Source organism: Salvelinus sp. IW2-2015, linkage group LG20 (genome assembly GCF_002910315.2).
Source record: "Salvelinus sp. IW2-2015 linkage group LG20, ASM291031v2, whole genome shotgun sequence".
In the NCBI taxonomy this organism is placed as follows: Eukaryota; Metazoa; Chordata; class Actinopteri; order Salmoniformes; family Salmonidae; genus Salvelinus; species Salvelinus sp. IW2-2015.
This window is the reverse complement of record NC_036860.1, coordinates 11,646,031-11,672,628: the sequence shown is the minus strand read 5'-3', so window position 1 is coordinate 11,672,628 and position 26,598 is coordinate 11,646,031. Positions and strand designations below refer to the sequence as shown.

Sequence of the window (26,598 nt, the reverse complement as noted above, 5' to 3'; positions counted from 1 at the left end):
CTCTATACCATCCTACTGGCATCTTGTCTCTTAAGCGCGCCCCCAAGCGCAATATTTTTGTTTCTCTCTTTCGGGTGCGATCGCTTCATACAAGAATACACTCACCATACCACCCATTAAATTTATAATGTATATGTCATTCATTTCCTTGTGGTTGTTGTGAAATTGTTAGACCTTACTTGTTCAGAATACTTACGCATGATGCGGAATCTAGAAGCCAAGCATTTCGCTAACACTCGCATTAACATCTGCCAACCATGTGTATGTGACCAATAAATTTGATTTTGTGATGTTGTTGATTAATCTATTGAATTGTGTCCATTGACACCACGAGTGCTCAAACAACACAGTCCATTTAGTACAAATAACACCAAATGATGGGAGGGTCACTTGACAAGTACGAAATAGAAAGTGTAACTAAAGAGTCTAAAAACAAAACATTAGATGCTTAATCGGAATACTCAGGTATTATTTATTCTTGTAGGTGTGTTATTGTTTGGTTATATTTCTCCCGTGTCTCGTTATTGTACAGGTGGCGTGGTACAATCCTCAGCAGTCATAATGGTCGGGCAATCAAATCTGAAATCAGACACTGAGAACACGTTCTACCACATTCCTTCTTGCAGCTCGATCCATTACGCGCGGCAACTCACATGCCACCTTTCCCTTGTTAAAAACCCAGTCAGTTTATTTATCCTGCACAGGGAGAACTACGTGTGAATCTTCTCGCCCCGTCGGAGTATGTATGGGGAAGGGACGCGACAGATGAAAATGATGTTCCAATGTGTAAAACCCCTCACGGGACGCATAAAATAAATTAAAGGGTTGATTCTAAAGGCTTTTGGTTTGTGTGGGGATAACAGTGAATTCGCGTATTGGGTCGGCCTGTTATAAGAATTGGGAATTAAAGTATGGTGGGAAGTGTAGTGTAGCGTCGCGCAGCTGGGTGAGCGTGATTTATTGTTGGTTTGGTTGGTGGGAAGAGGGATAACCACACACACCTGTTTGTGGTGTGGGTGACAATACTACTTACCTGGTAAGACAGAAGTTGTTCTAAATCTATCACTCTACTTATCGATAGAAAGTAGGGCGGTGCCATGGGATCTTTAATACGACCCACTGTAGTTTTATTGTCGTTAGTTAGCTTAGAGCGTCAGATGTTCATGACGCGACAACAGCTCAGTAAACTACGTTAGGGGGTTTTTGGAATATATTACAGTCTAATCTTTTCCTTGGGACCAGCTAGCCCCTTTTCCCACCAACTTCCGAAAAAGACAGTACGGCACCGTGCTGTTTGAACAATATACTAAAAGTGTTTGACGGTAGGTTTTAGAGTGTTGTCTGTGGATTCTTTTAGTTCTCAACTGTTCCTTTTTACGTTGTGAATTGAGCTATTTACGGGTCTCGTCCCCCCCCCTCTTTACATTTTTTCAGTTAAAGTGCCATGTACCTGCTGTCTGAAATTTAAATCCCCAATGTTTCAGTTAGGTTCCGGCAAGAACCCCCAACCAATGAGTTCCTCGATGACCCCCCCTCCTATGGGGTTGGTTAGGATAGGGGACGCTTTGGGGCAGTTGTTTTTCAGGGTGCCGGGAGAACTGTTGGAGAGGGTTCTGTGCGGAGGTGAGGACACGTGAAAGATTTTAGAAAACTGAACACTTGGATGGTAATGCTGCAGCCTAGTTTTTCAAGAGTGTAAACCCCCAGTATAGGTCATTGCAAGAAACCATTCTAATCAACATCCATGTATGGAAGTAGCAGGAGGTTGGGTCATTAACATGAGACATGGGCTACAAACAGAGGTCAGTGCCCAATCTACTGCCTGGGGCCATTGGGATCTTTTTGTTTAGCACGCAGAGGAAGAGTGCCTCCTACTGCCCTACTTTTCCAACAGAGTAACGGACCCTGAGGTCCAGCAGGACAAGGCTGGTCTTCCCATGCCAAGGGAGCTGGACGGCAGGACGCGACACCGTCTAGCTTAGGCGCTTGCGAGAGCAGAGCCGAGCAGGTGGGTTGGGCCAGGTGGTATGGGCACGAGAGACAGGAGTACAGCCAGGGTGCGAGCCGGAGTAAAATTTGGAACAGCCTACCCATAACAGGTTTTTCTTTTCAGTCCTACAGGCTGTGCCTTGTTCTAAAGTTACATTTGCTGGAATTTCCTTTCCTTCCTTAATGCTGTTTGCAGACAATCAGCCTTGTGTTGTGCACAAGGTAGGGGTGGTTATACAGAAGCATAGCCCGTTTTGGTAAAGAGACCAAGTCGCAATTATGGGCAGATGTAGGCTCAAATATGCAAGAGAAACAACAACGGTCCTTTCAGTCAATGTGAAACATCGCAAGAACTTTTGAAAAAGTTTTCTTGAAAGTTTCTTCAAGTGCAGTCGAAAAAACCATCAAGCAGCTATGATAAATGCTCTCGATGAAGCGACCTGCACACGCAGGAAGGATAGCCCCCAGGAGTTACCGTCTGCTGGCAGAGGATAAGACTGGTGGAAATCTGTCCTTTGTCTGATGAGTCAAATTTGAGATTTTTTGGCTAAATTATAGATGGGTTCTATGTACAGGTGCAGTAATCGGTGAGCTGCTCGAAGCTGTGCTTAAGTAGTGAGGGAGATAGTGTCTCCATTCAGAGATTTTTGTGCAATCTCAGTCATTGGCAGCAGAGAACTGGAAGGAAAGGCGGCCAAAGGAAGATTGGGTGCTTTTGGGTGACCAGGAGATATACCTGCTGAGCGCGTGCTAAGTACAGATCAATCGCCAGAACAACAGCAAAGGACCTTGGTGAAGATGGCTGGAGGAAACAGGTACAAAAGTATCTATATCCACAGTAAAACGAGTTCTATATCAACATAACTTGAAAGGACGCTCAGCAAGGAAGAAGCCACTGCTCCAAAACTGCCATAAAAAAGCTAGACTACGGTTTGCAACTGCACATGGGGACAAAGATCATACTTTTTGGAGAAATGTCCTCTGGTCTGATGAGACAAAAATAGAACTGTTTGGCCATAATGACCATCGTTATGTTTGGTAGGAAAAAGGGGGAGGCTTGCAAGCCGAAGAACACCATCCCAACTGTGAAGCATGGGGGTGGCAGCATCATTTTGTGGGGGTGCTTTGCTGCAGTAGGGACTGGTGCAATTTACAAAATAGATGGCATCATGAGGAGGACAATTATGTGGATATATTGAGGCAACATATCAAGACATCAGTCAGGAAGTTAAAGCTTTGTCGCAAATGGGTCTTCCAAATGGACAATGACCCMAAGCATACTTCCAAAGCTGTGGCAAAAATGCTTAAGGACAACAAAGAGTGGCCATCACAAAGCCCTGACCTCAATCCTATAGAAAATTTGTGGGCAGAACTGAAAAAGCGTGTGCGAGCAAAGCGGCCTACAAACCTGACTCAGTTACACCAGCTCTGTCAGGAGGAATGGGCCAAAATTCACCCAACTTATTGTGGGAAGCTTGTGGAAGTCTATCCGAAACGTTTGACCTAAGTTAAACAATTTAAAAGCAATGCTACCAAATACTAATTGAGTGGATGTAAACTTCTGACCCACTGGGAATGTGATGAAATAAATAAAAGCTGAAATATTATTATTCTGACATTTCACATTCTTCAAATAAAGTGGTTATCCTAAATGACCTAAAACGGGGAATTTTCCTAGGATGAAATGTCAGGAATTGTGAAAACTCAGTTTAAATGTAATTGGCTCAGGTGTATGTAAACTTTCAACTGTATACGGTCACATTTGAAGGGTCCATAATAAACCATTTAATAGGACTTTATAAGGCATTTACAAACACTTTTCTCACCATTTATTAATCATTACTGCCACATTAGTACATTTTAGTAAGGTAGTTATTCACAGATGTATATATATCTCCTTAAACATCCTGTGTTGTGTGCTTATTCTATTACCAGGTACTGCAGGAATGTCTACCAATGGCATCACCATCTTTTTGTGAGAAATTGCACTGGTAACTCAAAACATTTCTAAAGTATTTCTAAAGTGAAAATAGCGTCCACTTTAGATTAGGGAAAATAAATCTAAATCAAATCAAATGTTATTTGTCACATGCTTGTCACAAGCCCTTAACCAACAATGCAGTTTTAAGAAAAAATAAGTGCTAAGAAAGTATTTAAATCAAATCAAATCAAATTTTATTAGTCACATACACATGGTTAGCAGATGTTAATGCGAGTGTAGCGAAATGCTTGTGCTTCTAGTTCCGACAATGCAGTAATAACCACATTTATTTACTAAATAAACTGAAGTAAACAATAAACAAATAAAAATACAAATGAAAAAAAATAAGAATAAAGAAAAATAACAAATATTTAAAGAGCAACAGTAAAATAACAGTAGCGAGGCTATATACAAGGGGTACCGGTACAGAGTCAATGTGCGGGGACACAGGTTAGTCAAGGTAATTGAGGTAATATGTACATGTAGGTAGAGGTAAAGTGACTATGCATGGATAATAAACAGAGAGTAGCAGCAGCATAAAAATGGGGGAGGGGTTCAATGCAGTAGCAGATAGAACAGTCTATGACTAGGGTGGCTGGAGCCTTTGACAATTTGTTGGACTTCCTCTGGCACCACCTGGTTTAGAGGTCCAGGATGGCAGGAAGCTTGGCCCTAGTGATGTACTATGGTGGTCTGCTTGAAACATGTTGRTATAACAGACTCGGTCAAGGACAAGTTGAAAATGTCACTGAAAACACTTGCCAGTTGGTCAGTGTATGCTTGGAGTACACGTCCTGGTAATCTGTCTGGCCCTACAGCCTTGTGAATGTTGACCTGTTTAAAGGTCTTACTCACATTGGCTACGGARAGCGTGATCACACAGTCGTCCGGAACAGCTCGTGGTCTCATATATGCTTCAGTGTTGCTTGCCTCGAAGCGTGCATTGAAGTAATTTAACTAATCTGGTRGGTCAGTGCTGTGCTTCCCTTTGTAGTCCATAATAGTTAGCAAGCCCTGCCACATCTGACGAGCATCGGAGCTGGTGTATTACGATTCAATCTTAGTCCTGTATTGACACTTTGTCTGTTTGATGGTTTGACCAACTGACCAACTGTCAACATCACTGCTCTAGAGGAGATCTGCATGGAGGAATGGGCCAAAATACCAGCAACAGTGTGTGAAAACCTTGTGAAGACTTACAGAAAACGTTTGACCTCTGTCATTGCCAACAAAGGGTATATAACAAAGTATTGAGATAAACTTTTGTTATTGACCAAATACTTATTTTCCACCATAATTTGCAAATAAATTCATTAAAAATCCTACAATGTGATTTTCTGGATTTTCCCCCCTCATTCTGTCTGTCATAGTTGAAGTGTACCTATGATGAAAATTACAGGCCTCTCTCATCTTTTTAAGTGGGAGAACTTGCACAATTGGTGGCTGACTAAATACTTTTTCGCCCCACTGTATATATGGAGCAAGAAGGTAGAATTTTGACAATAATTATTTAATCATCAAAGTGTATTGAAATGTATGATGAAATGTTAATGTCTGACAGACAGGTAATAATGTCAAGAGTCAGGTCCTTTTTGTACAGTTTTTCTCCGATCTGTGTGTACACAGTCTACTGTGTACACTTACAGGAACACCTGCCAATTTCCTGATGTACTTCCTGCTACTATTGTGAAACCTGGAATCAGGATCTGGGAGTCTACTCAACCTCATAGTGGTGCAACAGTACCTAAAACCATTCTGGGATTTTATTTGACCATATATAGGACAAAAATAGCTATTGCAAGTTCAACTCAATTGCACCCAGATGTTTTGAAGGCGATGGGTTACTTAGTTGGGTTGTTTTCTTTGCAAACTGCTGGGTTATTGATGCTGGGTGCTGGGTTATTGATGCTAGGTTATTGAGATATGACCCAGCGGGTCAGTTCAGAAGACTGGTGTTGCATAGTMGGGGTGTGGCTTTCAGATAATTTTGGCCACCTGTGAGTGTAAATGTCATTCCGGTGAATCTGTTTTGCTGTATTGTTATCACATATTAAGGTTGAACACTGAAACTATTGAAGCTTTGATGAGGCTTACACTAGTGTATGAGTTCCTCGAGCCTATGGGGTATGAGTTCCTCACTGTTGGGGTATGTAAATAATACATRTTATGAATTTTATATGAGAATATGTAATGTGCAGAAATATTCAAGGAACGTTTTTATTTGCATTGTACATGATGAACAAGTGACAAATCATTTTCTAATAGGCCGCAATTTCTGAAAATAACCGATGGTTTACATGAAAAAAGACCCAGCTGCTGTGTCAACCCAACTGATGGTTAAAAAAACAAAACAACTGAAGGTTAAATGAACCCGTGTTTGGTTCATCCAAACAACCCAACATTTGGGTTATTCACACAACCCAACTGGCTGAGTCAAAATAACCCAGCGTGTGTTCTGTCCAAAATGTACCCAGTGCTGGGTTACCAAATAATCCAAATTGAGTTGTTTTTAGCCAAGAATTCTGTTTGAGCTGCTCTAGGAGCTTACTGACATGTATAAAGATAAGGGCATGTGAAACTGGATACAAACGTCATTGCAGCACACAACTTAGGGTTGGGCACCTATTCAGAGCATTAGTGCCGATAAATATGACTACGTTTTCCTCCTTACTGATCTCCAGTGAGTGAAATTCTGCTGATTGGTCACACATGGAATTAGTGTACTGTAGATGAGTGACTGAACGTTAAGATATTTGAGGGTGCATGTGGTGGCACATCACATGTTCATTCCTGGGTAATGTGAATGAGACCTTGGACTGTTTACAACTGTGCAGAAAGGCAGTGGAGRACATGTGATTGATATCATAAAAAGTCATAGAAGTTACACATTAAACATTAGTCTGTGACAAGGAAGTCTCAGCTTCATCCTCTGGAGAGAGAGCCAGCCCAGTGCCCTTTTGTACAATGAAAGCTATTCTCTCCCACTCACCATGCTCAAATGTCACCCTCTTTTCTCTGTTACTCCGTGCACAGTGCACTACAATACTTTCCTTCTCCAAACCTTCCCCCTCCTCCTGTCCCCCTTCCTTTACCCACATACCCTCCAACCTGCTGCTCTGCTCATTCCTCCTGGTCCTCTAGCTTCGGGTTACACACACACCTGATCCTCCGGTGTGCTGCTTCCTTACAAAGGTTGCGGATAGGTTACCTGGGCAGACCCACAGTGCTAGTATTGTGTCTGGGAAAAATTATCATCATTACATAACATCCCTGCCCACACACACACACACACACACACACACACAACACACACAACACACACACACAACACACACACACACACACACACACACACACACACACACACACACACACACACACACACACACACACACACACACACCACACACACACACACACACACACACAATGCAGAGGCTACAGTGTTGCGCATTGGAAATAAGTACATTTGCTCTGACAAGGTATTTGTCTAACAGCAACCATCAACAACACAAGCTTCCGTGAAAGTCAGAATGAAAAAAAGACCAACCTGGAAAGTCCCGGGAAGAAATGTGAACAGGGGAACAGACAATGTGTGCTATGGGCCCTGTTCAAAATGTGTACACTATAAATGGAATAGGGTGCTATTTGGGATGCCTTAGAGGAAGTTCACAGCTACATAGGCCTATAGTAGTTTTGTTATTTTATTATGATCCCCATTAGCTGTTGCTAAAGCAGCAGCTACTCTTTCTGGGGTCCACACAAAACATAGATCATGACATAATAGAGAACATCAATAGACAAGAACAGCTCAAGGACAGAACTACATACATTTTAAAATGGCAGACATAGCCTACATATCAATACATGCACACAACATATCTAGGTCAAATAGGGGAGAGGCGTTGTGCTGTGAGGTGTTGCTGTATCTGGTATTTTTTAGCAGGTTTGCTGTTAATTTGAGCAATATGAGATGGAAGGGAGTTCCATGCAATAATAGCTCAATAAAGTACAGTACGCTTTATTAAAAAATATATATATTTCACCTTTATTTAACCAGGTAGGCCAGTTGAGAACAAGTTCTCTGGCCAAGATAAAGCAAAGCAGTGCGACAAAAAACAACAACACAGAGTTACACATGGGATAAACAAAAGTACAGTCAATAACACAATAGAAAAATCTATATACAGTGTGTGCAAATGGAGTAAGGAGGTAAGGCAATAAATAGGCCATAGTAGCGAAGTAATTACAATTTAGCAAATTAACACTGGAGTGATAGATGTGTAGATGATGATGTGAAAGTAGAAATACTGGTGTGCAAAAGARCAAAAAAGTAAATAAGAACAATATGGGGATGAGGTAGGTAGTTGGATGGGCTACGTACAGCTGCAGCGATCGGTAAGCTGCTCAGATAGCTGATGCTTAAAGTTAGTGAGGGAGATATGAGTCTCCAACTTCAGAGATTTTTGCAATTCGTTCCAGTCATTGGCAGCAGAGAACTGGAAGGAAAGGCGGCCGAAGTAGGAGTTGGCTTTTGGGATGACCAGTGAGATATACCTGCTGGAGCGCGTGCTATGGGTGGGTGTTGTTATGGTGACATGTGAGATGAGATAAGGCGGAGCTTTACCTAGCAAAGACTTATAGATGACCTGGAGCCAGTGGGTCTGGCGACGAATATGTAGCGAGGGCCAGCCGACGAGAGCATACAGGTCGCAGTGGTGGGTAGTATATGGTGCTTTGGTGACAAAACGGATGGCACTGTGATAGACTGCATCCAGCTTCCTGAGTAGAGTGTTGGAGACTATTTTGTAAATGACATCGGTCGAGGATCGGTAGGCGAGTCAGTTTTATGAGGGTATGTTTGGTAGCATGAGTGAAGGTGTCACGATCGTYGAAATAACATTCGGACCAAGGCACAGCGTGATATGGGTTCCACATCTTTTTATTCGTGAAACGCAAAAAACAAGAAAAAATCCAACGATACGTGAAGCTATGGCGTGCTCACAGGCAACTACACATAAACAAGATCCCACAAAACACAGTGGGGAAATGGCTGCCYAAATATGATCCYCAATCAGAGACAACGATAAACAGCTGCCTCTGATTGGGAACCATACCGGGCCAACATAGAAATAAAACAACCTAGATTACCCACCCTAGTCACACGCCGACCTAACCAAAATAGAGAATAAAAATGCTCTCTATGGTCAGGGTGTGACAGAAGGAGGCTTTGTTGAAAAATAGRAAGCTGATTCTAGATTTAATTTTGGATTGGAGATGTGTAATATGAGTCTGGAAAGAGAGTTTACAGTCTAGCCAGACACCTAGGTATTTGTCGTTGTCCACATATTCTAAGTCAGAACCGTCCAGAGTAGTGATGCTAGTTGGGCAGGCAGGTGGGGGCAGCGATCGGTTGAAGAGCATGCATTTAGTTTTCCTAGCATTTAAGAGCAGTTGGAGGCCACGGAAGGAGTGTTGTATGGCATTGAAGCTCGTTTGGAGGTTTGTTAACAGAGCCTTAGACATCAGTCTATCAGATGAGAAATCAATTTCCGATGATGATGATGAAGATTATCATCCACCTTCAGAGTTGGATGTTCCACCACAAGTGGCAGCTGAGCCTATGGACACAACTCCAGACAACCTATCAAACAAGAAATCCAAGATTTCACCAATGGGTAAGCCATGTGGTCCCAAATGCAAGAGGCAATGTACTCAGAATATTTCAGAGGGTAGGCAAAAGCAAATATGGGAAAAGTATTGGGAGWTGAAGTATAAGGATAAGAGGACATGGATCTTCCACATGGTGGCACAGCAATCTAAGAAAAATATCACTGTTGGAGCTGACAGTCGACGCAGCAGGTCGTTTCTGTACCATCTTCCAAACCAGAGCGGTTCTGCACAACAGGTGTGCAAAGTGTWTTTTTTACAACATTGGGCTACCACCCCAAAAATGACAGGCTGATTGTCACGATGATGGGCAAGTCAATCACCACCAAACTGATTCCACCAAAGGATCCGAGGGGAAAGAAATCTTCAGCGAGCAAATTGAACATGAATCCAATCCTGCAACACATTGAGTCCTTCCATCCCCAAATCAACCACTACAGACAAGAGCCTGCCCCACATCGCCTCTACCTCCCTAGTGACGTCAATATTCGGTTCATGCATAATGACTACAAGGAGAAGAACAAAGATGCCAGCTATGGTTACGAGACCTATCGCAAGGCGGTAAAGGGAAGGAACATCAGCTTGTGAAGCTTGGAGAGGAGGAGTGCGAGCTCTGTTTGGTGCAGTGTCATCATCTGAAGATGGAGCACAGGGAGAATGAGGCCATGGAAACCCAAGCCTGCCAAGACAACAGCCATGCAGCACCTGAATTCACTATCACCAACCCCGACTGCATGCAATATAGGAAATATGAGGAACATAAAAAGTCTGCAGGGCAGAGCAGAAGCCATTACCAGGCTGATGCACAGAAAGATTGGCCTGAGGACTGGTCTGTGAGCAGCGTTGATATGCAAAAAGTCATCATGCTCCCTCGCATGCCAGGTGTGGAAACAGGCAACGATCCTTCTTGTGAACAATGCTATCCCGAGACATTCGCCACCATTGAAAATAAGTCTCAAAAGACGAAGAAAACAATCTCAGTGGTATGGCATGAAGGAACAGCTGGTCGGAAGGCAGAGGAGATTACTTCATTTTACGTAACAGCAATGGAGAGRGAGAGAGATGTCCAGCATGCAGTGTATTGGGTGGATAACTGCACTTCTCAAAACAAAAACTGGTGCCTCCTAACATCACTGGTGAGTGTTGTCAATGCTGACTCAACTTTGATGGAGGAGATCACCCTCAAGTTCTTCGAGCCAGAGCACACCTTCATGAGTGCAGACAGTTTCCACCATGGCGTGGAACAGGAGATGAAAGAACGACCAGGAAGTGTGGTGTACGACTTCGGGGACTGCCTCCATGTGGTCGCCACTTCCAACGCAGGCAAGGTGGAGGTGGTCGAAATGAAAAAGGAAAACATCCTGGCATGGAAAGCTGGCCATTCCATCGTCAAGCTGAAGAAGGCAGCAGCACCAAAGCTGGCAGAGATAGCTGAGATCCAGTTGAGGCGTGGATMCAGGAGCCTCTTCTACAGTCTTCCATGATGAAAATGACTTCAAAGAGCTTGACTTTTAAATGAAGAAAGTCGCTCTAGAGACACCTTCGACGCTACGTACACAGGATAGAGGGATAGAAGAGTCCAAGAAGATGGACATAATCACAAAGCTGTGTCCTCTGATGCCTKCAAATTGAAGGCAGTTCTGGAATGCCTTGGCTGTGAACAGCATTGCTGAGGATGAGGAGTGATATGGAAGAGCACTGAAGAAGTTTTACTTAAAAATGAAATGTTACTTAAAAATGAAATGTACCTATTCAGCATTTTATCAATTGTAGCTAAATGTCATTTGTGTCCTCTTATGAATATGAACATGTAAATATATTTAAAATGTATTCTTAAAGCTGTTWTTTATTTATTAATTCAAAAGTGTCATTTGAAAAAATACTAATAAATGTTTTTATTAGCAATCTCATGGTAATTTTTTTATCATTTGTATTACCCTATGTCATACTTCTATCATGTTCCATCATTATATATTACAAGACATGTAACCATTTCATGTAATTCAAACAATTGCAGTGCTGCTTTTCACATTTATTCTTATAACAAGACATGGGCTACTTGTCAAACACAGTATGTAATGTGACTGATGCAGAACCTACATCTCTATGTAAATGCAACTGGTATCTTAGTGGAAGACACAAAGGATGCAATGTCAACTCTTACACTGTCAGTAATTACAATGCTCTTGTATTAATAGCATAAATGAGAAGTATAGTAAACTAACAAATGAAAATGGCAGATACTRCTCTTTGCTTTGGTATTACCCTGCAATTTATAACATATCATGCCAAGGAAGAAGGCAGTAACTGCCGTTTAAGGGTCAAAGGTCATGTCAGAGGTCAGGGTCAACATGAATAAAAACAATTACTCATACTAAGGCAACAGATCTCCAATGATCTCCCTAGAATTAATTTGGCTGGACAATTAAGAAACTTTGAAGCCATTTTTCTCAGTTCCACGCTATGAGCAGTTACTGCCTTTTTGCTTGGGAGGGCAGTACAGACAGGGGTATGGTAGGGTGCGGATACAGTGGAGGTAAACCTAGGCACTGAGTGACGATAAGAGAGGTTGCWTCTCTGGCGGCAATAGTTATGCTAGGTGAGGTCACCCCATGCGTGGGAGGTGGGACAAAAGAGGTATCTGAGGCACGTTGAGAGGGGCTAGCTCCACAGTAAAATTAAACAATTATAACTACCCTAAACAACAGTATACAAGGCATATTGACATTAGAGAGAGACATAAAGCGAGGCATAAAGCAATCACAGGTGTTGATTGGRAGAGCTAGCTAAGACAACAACGGGTAAGACAGCAACAGCTGAATCAGCTAAGACAACAACAACAGGTAAAATAGCGATGAATGGGGCCGACAGATAAACAAAATAAACTAAATGGAGTACCGTGATTAATGAACAGTCCAGCAGGCATCAGCTATGTAGCCAGGTGATCATAGGGCCCAGTGAACAGCAAYAGATGAAACAGGGAAGTCGTTACTACGCTAGCAAGTGGGAGACATGCCGTTCATAAAGTTAGCATGCCGGGGCTAGCAGAAGTGTCTTCACCAACGTCCGAAAAAGCACGGTTGAGGGCACATCGGACGGAATTACGTCGGCAGACCAGTCGTGATGGATTGGCGGGGCTCCGTGTCGACAAMGGGTCCAGGCCAATTAGCAAAAKAGGTATTGTAGCTGGAGTAATTTATTTTGCTAGCCGGGAGATGCGCCTGGCTCGAGGCTAACTGGTGCTAGCTTCGGGACAAGGGCGTTAGCCACTATAGCCACTCGGTAGCAGCTAGCTAGTTGCGATGATCCGATGCAAAGGTCCAGAGCTTACGGCAGGAATCTGGCGATGTAGTGGCTTCTAGTAGTGTTAGTGAAGAGTCCGGGAGGCATCAGCTGTGTAGCCGAGTGATCATAGGGTCCACTGAGCAGGCCGGGAGATGGGCCTGGCTCAAAGGGTAACTTCGGGGCTGGGCCACTCGGTAGCAGCTTGCTAGCTGCGATGATCTGGAGTACTGGTCCAGTAATGGAGTAATCTGGAGTAATGGTGGAGAAAAGCAGTCCGATATGCTCAGGGTTGATATCGCGCTGTGCAGACTGGCGGGTATTATCCAGGGTWAAAGCGGCTGGTGTCTGAGCTAGAGGTAAAGGTAGTGGCTAACAATGACTAAATAGCTAGTAGCTAATAGCTGGTTAGCATCTGACAGCTAGCTTCTGATGGAGGTTCTAGCTATAAGGTCTAAATATAGCAGATCCGTATCACATTGGGTGAGGCGGGTTGCCGGAAGGTATATTTAATTTAAAAATGGAAAAAGAGATAGAAATATATTGAAATATATACAAAGAAATATGAAAAAAGACCACATTTACATGGGACAACACCAAACACATCTGCACCTCTACTACCATCTTGGTATAGGTTGGTTCTTGAATTTGTTCTGTTCTGGATTAGGGGACTGTTAAAATACCCCTGGTGGCATGTCTGGTGGGGTAAGTGTGTGTGTCAGAGATGTGTGTAAGTTGACTTGCAAATTTTCAACACATTAACGTTGTGATGTGGTCAGTCTCTCCTCAGCTCTTAGCCAAGATAGACTGGCATGTATAGTTTTTATATTAGCCCTTTGAATACAATGAAGAGCAAGCACCTGACCATATGACTGGACAACAATCAAGATAAGACAAAACTAGAGCCTGCAGGACTTGATTTTTGGAGCGTGGTGCCAAAAAAGCAGAGCATCTCTCTATTATGGATAGACCTCTCCCCATCTTTACAACCACTGAATCTATGTTTTGATCATGACAGTTTACAATTTACACCAAGTAATTTAGTTTCCTCACCTTAGTACATAAAAATAGATCATATATATGAACCACACTTCCTTGGACCACAATATACTGAGAGAATGACCCACAGACMCCATGAAATATCAAATCAAATCAAATGTTATTTGTCACATAAACATGGTTAGCAGATGTTAATGCGAGTGTAGCGAACTGCTTGTGCTTCTAGTTCCGACCATGCAGTAATATCTAACAAGTAATCTAACCTAACAATTTTACAACAACTACCTTATACACACAAGTGTAAAGGAATGAATAAGAATATGTACATAAAAATATATGAATGAGCGATGGCCGAACGGCATAGGCAAGATGCAGTAGATGGTATAGAGTACAGTATATACATATGAGATGAGTAATGTAGGGTATGTAAACATTATATAAAGTGGCATTGTTTAGCTAGCCAACCACACTTAGCTAGCCAAAAATATCCCCATGACAAATCAGATATCATGGTCTCACAGCCTGTGTTAATGTGGAAATGTGACAGAGTGCCTATCAGGGCTTGACTGTAAGGCTTGCCTTAAGAAAAGGGAAGTTGAACTGAGCAGTAGGGCCAGTTCAATCACCCACAACTCAAATTCCCCATGAGTACAGCTGTCAACATAGGGAGTCTATAGACTCAAAAAAATGCTGGGCTAAAAACAACCCAATTTGGTTATTTGGTAACCCAGCACTGGGTAAATATTGGACAGAACACATGCTGGGTCATTTTGACCAAGTTAGTTGAGTTAATTTAACCGTCAGTTGTTTTTTTTTTTTCAATTGTCAGTTGGGTTGACACAGCAGCAGCTCAGGTTGACCGCAATGGAGTTGACATGATAGCACAAACAGATTTGGGACCAGGAAGTCTAGGCTTTACAACTCGTATAGAAGATTGTACAACCAGGAACAAAGATGTCTATGCTGTGATGAGGGAACCTGAATGCTAGATAAAACGGTTGTGTTTTACTGTGTCAACACTGAAATATGCTGTTGTAACAAACAGTATGTTGAAATACCCTTTAGCAAATGCAGCTCAAAGCAGTTGCGTATGAAAGTAAAAGTTAATAGAAATACATCTACAGAGCTAGCTAATTAATACTTTTTTTTTTTATTAAACAAACATGTAGCTCAAAATACAATGCATCCAAACATTACCATATACTGTAAAATGAGAAAGGGAGAGAAAAACAGAAAGTGTGAGACAGAGGGAGAGAAAGAGCAGGAGAGAAAGAGAGAATGTCATTAAATATACTCTACCTCCCTTGCCGGTAAAGTCTAGCCATGCTGGTTTGTTGGCAAGTGGAGTCCCACTGTTATTTCAGATTTAGAACTCTCTCTTCTCTTTTCAACATCCCCAATACTTGCACTACTCTGTTAAGCTACGTATGTTTGAACTATTTGGTAGAGCTTCCATACAGCGGCAGATGGCCTTAGCACTGAATGATATGACAACAACCACCAGGCTACCAAACTGAATTTACAACAATGCACAGAGAGAGAGAGAGAGAGCGAGAGCGAGAGAGAAAGGGGAGGCTCATGACACAAAACGGTCGCTTAGGCACCCCCAGCCACTAGGCCCCCGACCCAAATTATTATTATTCTTTTTTTTAGGAACTCAGTCGGGGTTTCAACTTACTGTGGAGAGTTAGAATAGCAGAATACTTATGTAAATAATGTATTTCAGTGTTTTTATTTTTAATACATTTGCTAAAAAAAATCTAAAAACCTGATTTTGCTTTGTCATTATGGGGTATTGTGTGTAGATTGATGAGGAAAAACATTTTTGAATAAGGCTGTAATGTAACAAAATGTGGAAAGGGGTCCGAATACTTAATGAATGCACTGTATATTTAATTATGGAATCAACGCAAGATAACACTGGCCAATTTGCTGTGGAGGCATGCACTCACACTCACACACACATACACGCACATGCTCAACTTCTCCCTTATGCAGCACATTGAGCTTGGACCTGTAACAATGTGCGCTAAGAGTCGGGAAGCAAGTTTAGGGAGTGAGTGTTTTAATAAATAAACACAACATAATACAAAATAAGAAACACGGCAACGCAGACATGACACACGAACAGAAACAATGACGCCTAGGGAAGGAACCAAGGGGAGTGACATATATAGGGAAGGTAATCAGGGAAGTGATGTAGTCCAGTTGAGTCTGACGACACGCAGGTGGGCGTAACGATGGTGACAGGTGTGCGCCATAATGAGCAGCCTGGTGAACTAGAGGCTGGAGACGGAGCACACGTGACAGGACCCAGCTCCACAAGGAGGCAAAAGGGGGCTTAGGCCCCTCAGTTGAAACTTGTACCCCCTCAGTTTTTGTTTTATGTCCCTATACAAAAATAGCAAATGGGTTAAAATAATTGAGTGACAGGTTTTCGCAATATCTGTATCTCCGCTGCGCTGTGTCAGCACAATGGACAGAGCACACCGTAGTGTGTGTAGAGGGGCTATGGAAATCCACTGTGGTGGTTAGGTATGACTCCTTGAGTTTCCATAAAAAGCGGGGAAAAACAAGCTTCACTTAGTAGTAGTTCACGCAATGTTGTCTGAGAATGCGCTGGAGTACTTTCTTAATGTCTGTGACTCACTACAAATTCTTAACCAACAGTGGCTGCCGTGTACACTGCAGAAACCTTAAAAAGGCTCCTGGATCAAAGGTGGACCGGACACCTGGCTACTGTGTCAATGGGTGTTAAAAGTTTTGTGATGATGTCAGAAGTTCCTCTGACATCATCATATTACAACACATAAGTAAGATTAGAGGCTACAGGGCTGTTGAAGGCGGTGACAGACCCCGAATTTAGGTTTACAGCCCCCATGGTGCACAGAATCCTCAGTCTTCTCGATCCTCCAAACAAATGACTCCAGGCAAAAGCAACAGATTTTTACACTAGAGTCAAAGTGGTCCACAGTGCGTTGGAGTGCATCGAGAAGCTGAGGTGTAACATCGAGTTCAAAGCCATTTGGGCATAGTGCAGTGCCTGTGGTACTGACGCACAACCAGCTCCAAGCAAATGACAACATTATGTAAGTGTAATATCCAGCAATACGTGGTGGACAGTACAGTAGGCCAACACAGACAGAGGAGTAAAAACTGAGTGTAAAAGACTGTTCTTCAGCACGTTGGATGCTGTCATTGGTGAAATGTCAGAACGATTCAGTGAACGCAGCAGCCAACTGGTAAAGGCCCAGAGAGCCGACTTTCTAGATGTGAAAAAGATTAAACCATTCGTCTTTTATTTACTGCATTTGTTTACTGTTAATGTAACTAGCCTAAATATAGATTGTGTCATGACTTTATCGATCTGATATTTTGTTTACCTGGCCTACTACGAGATAACCACTGTTTTGTTCTGTTCGTATTCGTTCGTTCGTTCGTTCGCATTTGCAGTTGTGTTGGTATTGTAAGCCAAAGTGCTATTCAGTATTTTTGTTTGCATGCACAAATAACTAGGCTACTACTTTCAACATTTAGTTTGCATTACTTTGGTAAGACAGCTGTGTGCATGCCTATATTCCCATAGGCTGTTTGTAATAGGTGAATTACCCTGTCTATCTCATAGCCTATATTCATTACCAAAATGGCCTTACGCTGTTCATTGTGCTGATACAGCGCAGCGGAGATAGGCTAAGGACTTCACACCAACCTGTCACTTCAAAAGCGCTCAATGATCTCGGAGTCTCCACATTTGAACTTTATGTTTATTGTGGTATAGCGTGATATAAGCAGAATTCAATATAATTCCAAAGCAAGAACGCAACAAAAATTGTGCCCCCTCGTCAATTTCAACTGCCCCCTTAGTCACTCTATCCTGGCGCCAGGTCTGATTGTGCTCTGTTGTATTCAAACGGTGGTAGAGAAAGTAAACGGGAACACAGATGGATATGAAAGCACACATTCTGTACATTCACATGTATCTGTAACGGCAGCCTCGAAGAGGAGGTGTAGCAGGGATCGGACCAAGACGCAGCGTAATTMKTGTTCAACATGTTTAATAAAAGACGAAAAACGTGAACACTACACAAAATAYAAAATAACAAACGTGGCAAAACCGAAACAGTCCTATCTGGTGCAGGGAACACAAAGACAGAAGACAACCACCCACAAACCCCAACACAAAACAAGCTACCTAAATATGGTTCCCAATCAGAGACAATGATTAACACCTGCCTCTGATTGAGAACCATATYAGGYCAWACATAGAAACGGACAAACTAGACACACAACATAGAATGCCCACCCAGCTCACGTCCTGACCAACACTAAAACAAAGAAAACACAAAAGAACTATGGTCAGAACGTGACAGTATCATACATGAACATCCATCAAGCCAAAATCTGTCTTAAATAATCTATCCCAAGGGTTATAATCCTATGATCATTCTATCAAAAATACCAACAACAAAGCATGTAATACTACTGTACTACTGTTCCTACTATACTACTACTTTATAAACCCATTGTTTTGCAAGCACCAAACACTGGCACGAATGTTTGACACCTCTGATTTGCTTGAATGACTTGCCTGACCAGTAACAATTGCTGAAATTTAGAACACAATCACTCACGGCAATGTGTTGCCACTTGCCAGGGCAGGTGTTAGCCAATAGGGGGCCCAGGACAAATTTWAACAATTAAGGGGCCTAGCCCTTCTAAAAATATGTACAACAGACCATGCATTAATATCAACCTTAAATGACTGCAGTCTATGGTTTGGTCACATTACTTGGTTAAGTCTAATGTGCTTGTGAGTGTTCATTGTCTGTTTGCAAGCACACTCTCCAACTTCATAGATGATTAATGTGCGGGTGGTTTTGCAGGGGACGAAGCCCTTAACCTTTCCCCCTACCTTACCCAACCCTTTATGAGCTGACTGAGCCATGACATGCTYAGGCACAGACAAACAGACCAAAAGCACACTGTAAAACATTTGCTATACTTTTTACAGTAAATTACTGACAAAACAGTAGCCAGTAGGTATCTGCATATGTACAAAATAATGGCAGCACAGAAGCCAGTAAATTACTGTAGATTTACAGGACCTTTACTGACACACAAATTTAAGACATATATTACTGTAACACCTGACTAAASCAACATGTTGTATTTCTAGAATTCACAGTGCATTAGTGGAAGCACAGTGGTTAATAAACCGTTGTAGATTTACAGTGTAGGTAACTAGTGCCAACTACGTSCACTATTTCTGTTAAAAGCATTTGATATAGGTATGTCAATACCTATTTKGTCATTGTCACGTTCTGACCATAGTTCTTGTGTGTTTTGCTTGTTTTAGTGTTGGTCAGGACGTGAGCTGGGTGGGCATTCTATGTTGTGTGTCTAGTTTGTCTGTTTCTATGTTTGGCCTAATATGGTTCYCAATCAGAGGCAGGTGTTTTGTGTTGTCTCTGATTGGGAATCATATTTAGGTGGCTTGTTTTAAGTTGGGGTTTGTGGGTGGTTGTTTCCTGTCTTTGTGTTTTCTCTGCACCAGCTAGGACTGTATCGGTTTGCCACATTTTGTTATTTTGGAATTGTTAAGTGTTCACGTTTATCGTCATTATTAAATATGTTGAGCACAAACTACGCTGCGTCTTGGTCCGATCCCTGCTATACCTCCTCTTCAGACGAAGGMTGCCATTACAGTCATTTGTATTTCACTGKCCTGACGTACAATTCATCTATTTTGTAACAGTTTTTTKGGAATATATGTATTTTCTGTTTTCTAACACAAAAATAAACTTGCAAATAGCCCACTTAACTTTAACATTCTAAGTATTGGTARAACAATGTTTACTTGCTATGACTGTGATATKTTCTTGTTTATCATTTTTACATTTAAATTTTGGTCATTTAGCAGACACTCTCYAGAGTCATAGCAAGTAAAAMGTTTCTGTAACCGTTACTGAGAATGTTTTTGTATTGAAGGATACATTGGTCTTCAAAGTATTTTGTATTTGTGAAAAGATACCTTTTGATGTATTTTTGCCCATCTCTGACTAGTGCAAAGTATAATATGGTAATATACACAGTAACTTACCACTAACTTTCTCTAATTTACTGTAATATCATAGCAACAATACAGAACAATACTGTAAAATTTGCCTACTATACTTTAAGTAATTGCTACTGTTATTGCAGTATTGGTATTTCTCTAATTACATGGGATTGGTGCAAGCAGGTTGGCTGCTAGGTATTTTTATATTACAGCATATTTATGAATATTTGGTATTTTATATCACTTGCACTTCTAGGCCTAACACAAAGGCTTCCAAACTGGCCGTGATTACAGGGCWAAACAGACTAAAATGGCTTGGCAAAACACTTGCTGCCACTCTGATCTGTCCCTATACACATTAAATTGATAGGGAACTACTACCACATTTCAGTTAAATTGGTACAGCACTCTTTAAAAACATTTTTTTGTCACCTTTATTTAACCAGGTAGGCCAGTTGAGAACAAGTTCTCATTTACAACCGTGACCTGGCCAAGATAAAGCAAAGCAGTGCGACAAAAAACAACAACACAGAGTTACACATGGAATAAACAAACATACAGTCAATAACATAAAAATAAGTCTATATACAGTGTGTGTAAATGAGGTAAGAAGATAAGGGAAGGCAATAAATAGGCCATAGTATCAAACTAATTACAATTTAGCAATTAAACACTGGAGTGATAGATGTGCAGAAGATGAATGTGCAAGTAGGGATACTGGGGTGCAAAGGAGAAAAATAATGTAACAGTATGGGGATRAGGTAGTTGGATGGGCTATTTACAGACGGGCTATGTACAGGTGCAGTGATCTGTGAGCTGCTCTGACAGTTGGTGCTTAAAGTTAGAGAGGGAGATATGAGTCTTCAGCTTCAGTGATTTTTGCAATTCGTTCCAGTCATTGGCAGCAGGGAACTGGAAGGAAAGGCGGCCAAAAGAGGAATTGGCTTTGCTGGAGCGCGTGCTATGGGTGGGTGCTGCTATGGTGACCAGTGAGCTGAGATAAGGCRGGGCTTTACCTAGCAAAGACTTATAGATGACCTGAAGCCAGTGGGTTTGGCGACGAATATGAAGCGAGGGCCAGCCAACGAGAGCATACAGGTCGCAGTGGTAGGTGGTATATTGGGCTTTGGTGACAAAACAGATGGCACTGTGATAGACTGCATCCAATTTGCTGAGTAGAGTGTTGGAGGCTATTTTGTWAGTGACATCGCCGAAGYCAAGGATCGGTAGGATAGTCAGTTTTACGAGAGTATGTTTGGCAGCATAAGGATGTTTTGTTGCGAAATAGGAAGCCGATTCTAGATTTAATTGTGGATTGGAGATGCTTAATGTGAGTCTGGAAGGAGAGTTTACAATCTAACCAGAAACCTAGGTATTTGTAGTTGTCCACATATTCTAAGTCAGAACCATCCAGAGTAGTGATGTTGGACGGGCGGGCAGGTGCGGGCAGYGAACGGTTGAAGAGCATGCATTTAGTTTTACTTGCATTTAAGAGAAGTTGGAGRYATCGGAAGGAGAGTTGTATGGCATTGAAACTCGTCTGGAGGTTAGTTAACACAGTGTCCAAAGAAGGGCCAGAAGTATACAGAATGGTGTCGTCTGCGTAGAGGTGGATCAGGGAATCACCAGTAGCAAGAGCGACATCATCGATATATATAGAGAAAATAGTCGGCCCGAGAATTGAACCCTGTGGCACCCCCATAGAGACTGCCAGAGGTCCGGACAACAGGCCCTTCGATTTGACACACTGAACTCTATCAGAGAAGTAGTTGGTGAACCAGGCGAGGCAGTCATTTGAGAAACCAAGGCTGTTGAGTCTGCCGATAAGAATGTGGTGATTGACAGAGTTAAAAGCCTTGGCAAGGTCGATGAATACAGCTGCACAGTCTTGTCTCTTATCGATGGTGGTTATGATATCGTTTAGGACCTTGTCATGGGTGCACCTCAGCCACGCTCCAGCTCGGAAACCAGATTGCATATCGGAGAAGGTACGTGGGATTCGAAATGGTCGGAGATCTGTTTGTTAACTTGGCTTTCGAAGACCTTAGAAARGCAGGGTACGATAGATATAGGTATGTAGCAGTTTGGGTCTAGAGTGTTTTCCCCTTTGAAGAGGGGGATGACCGCGGCAGCTTTCTAATCTTTGGGGATCTCTGATGATACGAAAGAGAGGTTGGACAGGCTAGTAATAGGGGTTGCAACAATTGTGGCGGATAATTTTAGAAAGAGAGGGTSCAGATTGTCTAGCCTGGCTGATTTGTAGGGGTCCAGATATTGCAGCTCTTTCAGAAGAGCTGTGAAGGAGAAATGGGGGAGGCTTGGGCAAGTTGCTGTGGGGGGTACAGGGCTGTTGACCGGGKTAGGGGTAGCCAGGTGGAAAGCATGGCCATCCGTAGAAAAATGYTTATTGGAATTCTCAATTATCGTGGATTTATCGGAGGTGACAGTGTTTCCTAGCCTCAGTGCAGTGGGCAGCTGGGAGGAGGTGCTCTTATTCTCCATGGAYTTTACAGTGTCCCAGAAYGTTTTTGMGTTTGTGCTACAGGATGCAAATGTCTGTTTGAAAAAGATAGCCTTTGCTTTCCTAACGAACAGTGTATATTGGTTCCAAACTTCCCTGAGAGTTGCATATCGTGCTGCACAGTATTGTCTCTTATTCGATGCTAATGCAGTAYGCCACAGGATGTTTTTGTGCTGGTCAAGGGCAGTCAGGTCTGGAGTGAACCAAGGGCTATATCTATTCCTGGTTGAACATTTTTTGAGTGGGGCATGCTTATTTAAGATGGCGAGTAAAGCACTTTTAAAGAATAACCAGGCTTCCTCGACTGACGGAATGAGGTCAATATCCTTCCAGGATACCCGGGCCAGGTCGATTAGAAAGGCCTGCTTGCTGAAGTGTTTTAGGGAGCGTTTGACAGTGATGCAGGCAAWGAAGCAGTGATCGCTGAGATCTTGGTTGAAAACAGCAGAGGTGTATTTGGAGGGCGAGTTAGTTAGGATGATATCTATGAGGGTGCCCATGTTTACGGATGTGGGGTTGTACCTGGTAGGTTCATTGATAATTTGTGTGAGAGTGAGGGCATCTAGCTTAGATTTTAGGACGGCCGGAGTGTTTAGCATGTCCCAGTTTAGGTCACCTAACAGTACGAGCTCTGACGATAGATGGGGGGCAATCAATTCACATATGGTGTCCACATCTGGGGGGAGAAGGTGGTCTATAGCAAGCGGCAACGGTGAGAGACTTATTTCTGGAACGGTGGATTCTTAAAAGTAGAAGCTCAAATTGTTTGGGCACAGACCTGGATAGTATGACAGAACTCTGCAGGCTATCTCTGCAGTAGATTGCAACTCCGCCCCCTTTGGCAGTTCTATCTTGTCGGAAAATATTAAAGTTGGGGATGGAAATTTCTGGGTTTTTGGTGGCCTTCCTAAGCCAGGATTCAGACACGTCTAGGACACCAGGGTTGGCAGAGTGTGCTAAAGCAGTGAATAAAACAAACYTAGGGAGGAGGCTTCTAATGTTAACATGCATGAAACCAAGGCTTTTACGGTTACAGAAGTCAACTGTTACAGAAGTCACTAACGTGTGCAACAAATATAGCCACTTACAAGGCACGTCTCAAAATATGTTAATGAGCCCGAAACAACAATAGCATGCACCCACTAGTGTTCAAAAGGATTTTTGCGCTCCCCCTAAAATAAATCTGGTACTGTATTMTGTGGGGTGGTACTGAATTACAGTAAATTACTGGCAGCATAGTAGCCAGTAAATTACTTTAAATTTACAGAAAAAAAGATTTTAGATTGAAAAGATATGGTATGGTACTGTATTCTGTGGTGTACAGCATTCTCACTAAGGGGTGCAACAAATATAGCCACTTACAAGGCCCCCCTCAAAATATGTTAATGAGCCAGAGATTCTTTCCTCGCTCACAACATTTTCCCACAATGCACCATAATTCTCAGAATTATACTACTTTACTGTAAAATGTTATTGTAAATTGGAATGCCAGTGAGCCAACATAATGCATTGCTCTTTAGAGTACTGTAATATAGAATTACAGTAGCTAACTGTAAAAAAATGCTTTAAATGTACAGCAATTTGTTACAGTGTAAGGTGTAAGGTCCACACAGTCAGAAAGGAGAATAAAGAGACTACAAGCTACTTTGTCAACCTTGGCTGATTCTTTCCTTGGCAACCAGCGTGGTAACAAGGCACTGTTTCTGTAACACAATCAATGGGCAAGATAGGGTCTATGAAAACTGTATATTGAYGCCAATTACACCACTACATACTTGTCATCTACAAAAAACCTTTTCTCAGGAAGAGAGATGGAAATACTTCCTTGTTCTTGTAAGGAAATGTGATACAGTATTTTAAAATGATGTCACAGGTGTTTCAAGTTCAGATGAAGCATGTTCTTGAGCTGGTGGTCAATTTTAAATTAGTGGGAACTCAGTGGACTATGAGATAGCCTTTGATGAAAATCATGTAGACAATCTTACACATAATCTTACAACAAATAGGCTTAGCAACACAACACTCAAGGAATATTAAGGAATATTAAGGAATATTAAGTGTAAAGTGCACATAATAACTGCATATTCAAGTATATTCCTGGATTGATCATTTGACCATAAACTATCATATTGACAAATGTTATATTTCCAATTTCCCTCTCACATTGGCATTATATTTAGGGCTACCAAACAACTGTGGACAGAGAATAAGCTTCAATGGGTGATGTAAGGTTCTGTATTTATTTTCTTAGTCAACCTTGTGTTCTGTTTCGTTTTGTGCCTTCGTGGGGTATTGTTCGTGTTGACTCTACTAAGCCTTTTCCAAGCTCGTTTGAGAACCAGTTATAGTCTTCAGTCCTAGTTTTGATTCACCTGCCTGTTGCCTACCTGTGTATGACCATTGCCAGCCTGTGACCACGATTGCTGACTTCTGAGAACGCGAAATAAACACCTGCGTGAATCTACACCTTTTTCTCCCCGAGTATTCATTACAGGACGATTTCTCTGCTGTGCAGATGTGCTCGGGMCTCATTTATAAACGTTGTGTATACACAAAATATGTCCCAAAAAATGCGAGTCCAGTTTTCACGCAAAAGTTGGCATTTATAAAAACTGAACTTGATTTGAGAATGTGCTTATTCCCCGAAAAACTTTAGACCATGCGTAGACTACACACAATTTCTAATGGTTGAAGTATTGCATTGCAAGAAGGAAAAAGTAGCCTAGTAGTCTTGTGCAGGAATATAAAATGACTCTTATTCATAACAAAAAAAATGTTAGTGCGAATACACAATCGATTTATGTTATCTTTGCATTCTACAATAACTAGAAATAGGCATCTATTTCCTATCATTTATTTCATTTCCATGATCATTTCAGAATGCCCCACCTAAACTGTCTGTGATGGTTTCATATTCGCGAAATGCCTATCTGCCTACAACAAGTTAGGATAGGCTACCATTCGTCCCATCTCTAATTTAATTGGACCCACTTCACAATAGTAGGCTAAATAGATAAGCTATTTCATGTATTTTGCTCTATTTGCCTCCATCCGAAGTACAGTTTAATGGTACAACAGACGGTTAACCTTCTCCATTGACGTTCTTAGGCTAGTGCATCGGAATACTGTAACGTWAAATTCTCGAGTAGACACTTTAATTTATAAAAAATAATGCATACACACTTTCATAACCATTGCAAAATAAATTCCTCACCTTTTCTGGCCATGATGAGTTCGTATTCCCAAAGTAGACGTACAACAAATTACCATGCGCATCTTTGTGCCTACTATATATTATAATGTTATGTTTTCGCAACGAAAGGGAGCGCGGTTTATAGGCTAACATACAGTAGAATTTAACAGGTGAACGGACAGTTGATATGTTACATTGAAGTGTGTAGGCTACAACTGTAAGTGTAGACTAGTCTTTTTTTAACGAGTAGACACGGTTTCAGAATTCACAGGCAGTGCAGCATATTTAGGATCGGAAAAAGTAAATGCAAAACACTATTGAATTCAAACGATCTTTTTACAGGTCCCCAAACATTTGCAGTTGTCGTTCAGAAACGGTCAGATATCGCAAATGTCACTGCAAAATAAAACATTCTCCTCCAAAAACATTTGATCAAGTTCGCAATTGCTATTTCCTTTAGATAGGCTTACTGTCTTGGCCTAACGCCTCGATCACACCGATATGGTTTTTATTGATAGAAATGCAATACAGAACTCAGAATCTACACAGAGCGCTGTATTGTTGTGTATTCTATTCTCCAAAATAGTGGTTATTCTAAGGCAAATMTAAAAAAGTATTTATTTGAATCCATGTTTCTCTGGAGACAATGTTAAGTTAATGTTAAGTTATACATATCCTTAGAGGGTGGAGATGGACCTGATAGACAGATCACCTGCAGAGATGGAGSACGTTATGTACTCACCTATGGTTATAACTGGTTATAACTAGGTATGACCATGTACAAAATCAAAGTTACCTTAGATAAATGCTTAGTTGAAGTCAAAACAGCTCATAAAAGTCTGTCAGTGGAATGAATACTTGGTAGGAGTGTAATACGGAAATAAAAAACTACCCTCTGAATGTAC

The 26,598-nt window shown here is 41.8% G+C and overlaps 1 protein-coding gene across 2 annotated transcripts in view; it reads right to left on the bottom strand.

Moving 5' to 3' along the window:
- The window catches only part of LOC111979930 (beta-1,4-mannosyl-glycoprotein 4-beta-N-acetylglucosaminyltransferase-like), a 33,538-nt gene extending 7,376 nt beyond the window's left edge, over positions 1 to 26,162 (bottom strand). The window contains exon 1 of one of the 2 annotated variants that reach the window (XM_070449194.1): positions 25,715 to 26,162. In XM_070449194.1, coding sequence (XP_070305295.1) covers positions 25,715 to 25,776 — 62 coding nt within the window. In that variant the 5' untranslated portion in view covers positions 25,777 to 26,162. Of the gene's footprint in view, positions 1 to 15,220; positions 15,420 to 25,714 lie in introns of those variants that run through there. The other variant, XM_024010625.1, reaches the window with a different exon arrangement.
- Positions 26,163 to 26,598: the final 436 nt, after the last annotated feature.